We start from the raw sequence: 3,874 nt of genomic DNA, 5'->3' as shown, positions 1-3,874 counted from the left end.
AAAACACAGACAAATTAACTTGTGAGCCAAAGTTAAAGTTTGTTTAGTTTATTTACTTTGGTGGCACATTTGCTAAGATTTTCTCACACCTCAGGTAATTGCACGGTGGGTGTGGAATGCTCATCAATATGCTGAGGGAGTGGCGACAAAAACTCACTGTCATTTTTTGTTTAGGTGCTAAAAGTAATTATTTTAATTCTAAAATAAATAATCAAAACAAAGCTCTGATTGAATGTGGCTTAGCGAAGATGCGTCATAAATCTCAACAAATCGGCTGGCAGTGGCTTTGTTTGTGAACTGAAGTCGCTCCAGAACTTGTTAGAAATACATGTGAAAATAAAAAAAAGATATATATTAGTAAAGAATTTAAATCTGTGCAGCAGAGACAACACTTTACAGTAACATTTCCTTGATGACACCGTCTGACATGATGTCTACCAGGAAAGCCTTGTATAGAGACGATGAAGTCAGGGATATGATCCTGCAGCCATGTTTCAGTAAACCTTCTGGTATGGTCCCTGTTAGGGCTTGATGTTTTTCTACCCTGTTTTCTAAAGATCTCACATCGCCCATAATGATTGATAGGAGAGCCTGTTCAAACTTCAACCTTTGAGTAGTTAAGTGGCTGCAGGAACAGACCAGAAAAACAAAATAAAGAATATTACGGACAAACCTGAGCATCCTCTTCATCAGACTGTATTTAGCTAAGAAAGTTCTGTAGATTCAGTGCAAGACAGAGAGCTGCAGAAGATCCATCCTTCCTGCAACTTTCAATATCTACAATTAATTAAAAAGAATGAACAATCTGATTTACTGCAACATTTAATTTCTTTTTTAGATCAATAAAACATTTGTTATAGAATTTAATGGTGAGACCCTGAATGGGAAGCTAATAAAGTGGCTGGTGAGTAAAACAGAAGGTCATTTGTGTTTAAACCATTAAATAAGCACTTTTTGATTTTATTTTGTTGAAGTAAACAGAGTGAGTTTAATTTTTTGGAACTGATTTGATTTCTACATGAGCTTGGGAGTGCCAGAACATATCTGTTGTTTTTTGTTCTCCTGTCCTCACTTGAATTCTTTCCACGCTCCTTTGCCATAGACTTGCACAGACTGCTGGAGTTTGGTCCCTCCTCTGCGACGAGGGAGTGTTTCCTGGCTTCAAGCACAATGTCACACAACAAGTGTTTCCATTCATTGGTGAGTAACAGGTTAGACTGCACACCTCATTTGTTTTAGCTCACTTTTAGTTGTTAAAGGCTTCTGCGAAGCTCTGAACCTCTGCAGACCCAAAGGTCTGATGTGTCTCCTGAAAAGTTAAAAAAGGACGTTTTTTTAAATCAAACCTTTTAATATGGATATTGACAACATGGTGCAAAACAGCGCTCTTGTTAGAGCCAGAGAAGGTAAGGAGGATTAACATTTTCCTGTGCAGATGTAACTCTGGAAGGTTTCAAAGAGATTTAACGGACAAAAAAGTATAATTTCAAGTTTAATTCTGATGTTTGTTTATTTTAATGTAGATATCTAAGTTTTTTTGTAGCTTTAAGATTATCGGAACGTAAAGGTGAGGTCAGGATATTCCCCCTGCTTCCTTGGAGTAACATTTTAGGAAAGGTGGGATGTACGACCCCCACAGAGATTGTCTCTTTACCAGGGGAAACCTTTTTAGAGAAAATCAGAAGGCTTAAACCCTGCTGACATAGTGACTTCCCTGGGTTGGTAAACAAATGTGTCTTGAGGAACCAAAATTCCTCCTCTGAGTTTGTAATGTGGTCATACAGGCTCTACTTACATGTTCCTTGAGCTAATAATAGTTCATTCACTGTAGAGGAGCGTACTATTGTTTGAAACCTGATGATCTAGGTGTGTGTAGATGTGTGCATGGTGGCACTGCTGACTCGTCAGCATTAAGATGTTTCCTATTTACCTGTTTGGTATGTTTTTGTTTTTTTGTTCCACAGGTGGAGGAAGCAAAGGAAGGAGCTGGAAATGGAGAGAAATGCTACGGTTTCCCCACATCAGCGAGTGCAGAGAGCTGGCCAAGACCATAGGTGTGTGTAGGAGTGTGTGTGCAAGCTTGATAATGTGATCTGATCTTTTCTGGTATAATCGCCTTCCAATAGTCTTCATAAAGGATGATCCTAATGTAGTTACACATCCCTGATGGCTATACAGTAGTAGCCATTCAAAATTCCCCTACTTGCCTTTATGGCTCCTTGGCTGGTCCTTGTCTGGTCCTTTTTAAACATCAATCTTTGTACTAAAATATTATTTCTGTCATGATTCGTGGACATTAACCCTTTGTAGGGCTCTCATTGATAAAAAAAAATAAAGAATCAAAATTTCAAGCCAATAGTGTTATTGGAATACAGGAGAAGATCGTATTACCTTTGTAACATTCAATAAATATGGATATTTTGATGGCAAAAATTTATGTAAACATGCCCGAAAATATTAAGAAAAATAACAAAATTGCTTCTATAAGAAATTTATGAAAAACACTCTGAGAGTGAAAGAAACTTTTTTTTTTTGGTACAACATAACCTTAGAGGAATTAATCCTGATACTGGCACTTACATTTTTTAGTTTATAAACCTAAATATAATTGTTAACTAGGCTTATTAACTTTTTTTTGTGACTTGTTAACTTGTTTTTTCAACTTAATTTACATTAATAATCATTCAAGGCCTCATCTAACTGGTCAAATGCCAAAATAAGATGTGCAGCCATGTAGCAACATCTTTGCTGAATGGCTGGATATAGATCTTGCGCTTCTAGATCTCACTGAGGGACGGGGGGACTCCATTTATAACGGGTATGTAAGTAATCAAAAACGGTAACCTTCCCTATAAAGCAGGGGTGTCAAACTGGTTGCAGAAATGGCAGTGTGGCTGCAGGTTTTCTTTCCAACCAAGCAAATAGCACACCAGACTTAATTCATCTCATCAAGCCATTATGTTAAGATTAGACTCACTTGATGAGGTGACTGGAGTCTGGTTGCTATTGCTTGGTTGGAAAGAAAACCTGCAGCTACCTGCAGGTAGATTGGATCAGAGCGTCATGCTGAACATGCATTGTGGGCTGTGAACTCACTCTGTACGAGGAAACTGCAGGGTTTCCTCGTTCAGTGTGAGCTGCAGCTGCATGCAACGACTGCAAAAATCATACAGTGTATGCCCGGCTTAAAGAGACGCATCATCTCCTGGTCAGACCCTTTAATTCAGGGAAAGCGTGGAGTCTGAGTACAGAAATATGTTGGGTTCATGGATGGGATTTTGCTGGGAGTTGCAGGGAGGTGGGCTGCCAATCGGCTGCTACTATATATAGGCGTTAAAAGATTATTCCTGTTATGTTCATGTATGTTAAATGGTAACTTTTCTGAGAATATTATAGATATAAAAACATGTCTTTCTCTCATGGTTAGTGGTTGGTTAAAGCCATTTACAACACTTCTGGATATAAGATGAATTTGGAAACAAAGTCCAGTGGATTGTTTTTTAAATTTTTTGGAATGACTATGACCTGGATGATTGAGAATCCTCACCAGCGAACTTATTTTATCATCGTCAGTCTTCTAATGGTCTGGTCAGAGGTACTCTTTCCAGTGTTCAAACATCGTTTTTTGTTCTTGTGAACCAACAACAGCTGAAGCGACCCAAATGACGCTAAAGCAAAGGCCTCGCTTTTTGAAGGACTGGTGTGGACAGTCTCCACCAATAATTTTTGTTTTTTTCCCCTTTCTCTGGATTTACTTTAGCCAAAGCTAAGAGAGTTGGGTGCAGCTATCTGTGTCCAGAGCGTTTTAAGTCAGTGTTTTTTCCCCTCTACTCATGTTTCCTACCTCTCAGTGAAACATCATCAGATCCGTCAC

At 38.5% G+C, this 3,874-nt stretch overlaps 1 protein-coding gene across 2 annotated transcripts in view; it reads left to right on the top strand.

Annotated features, from left to right (window-relative positions):
• The first annotated feature begins 1,210 nt into the window (after window positions 1-1,210).
• Window positions 1,211-3,874, top strand: part of LOC107102169 (G protein-coupled receptor kinase 5-like) — a 24,392-nt gene continuing 21,728 nt past the window's right edge. For both annotated transcript variants that reach the window (XM_015401369.1, XM_015401370.1), the window contains exons 1-2: window positions 1,211-1,406; window positions 1,965-2,054. In XM_015401369.1, the coding sequence (XP_015256855.1) occupies window positions 1,355-1,406; window positions 1,965-2,054 (142 nt within the window). In that variant the 5' untranslated portion in view covers window positions 1,211-1,354. The remainder of the gene's footprint in view (window positions 1,407-1,964; window positions 2,055-3,874) is intronic.

This window comes from Cyprinodon variegatus, unplaced genomic scaffold (genome assembly GCF_000732505.1).
Source record: "Cyprinodon variegatus isolate N-32 unplaced genomic scaffold, C_variegatus-1.0 Scaffold1213, whole genome shotgun sequence".
NCBI lineage: Eukaryota > Metazoa > Chordata > Actinopteri > Cyprinodontiformes > Cyprinodontidae > Cyprinodon > Cyprinodon variegatus.
The sequence above is the reverse complement of the archived record's forward strand: the minus strand, read 5'-3'. Positions and strand labels throughout refer to the sequence as shown.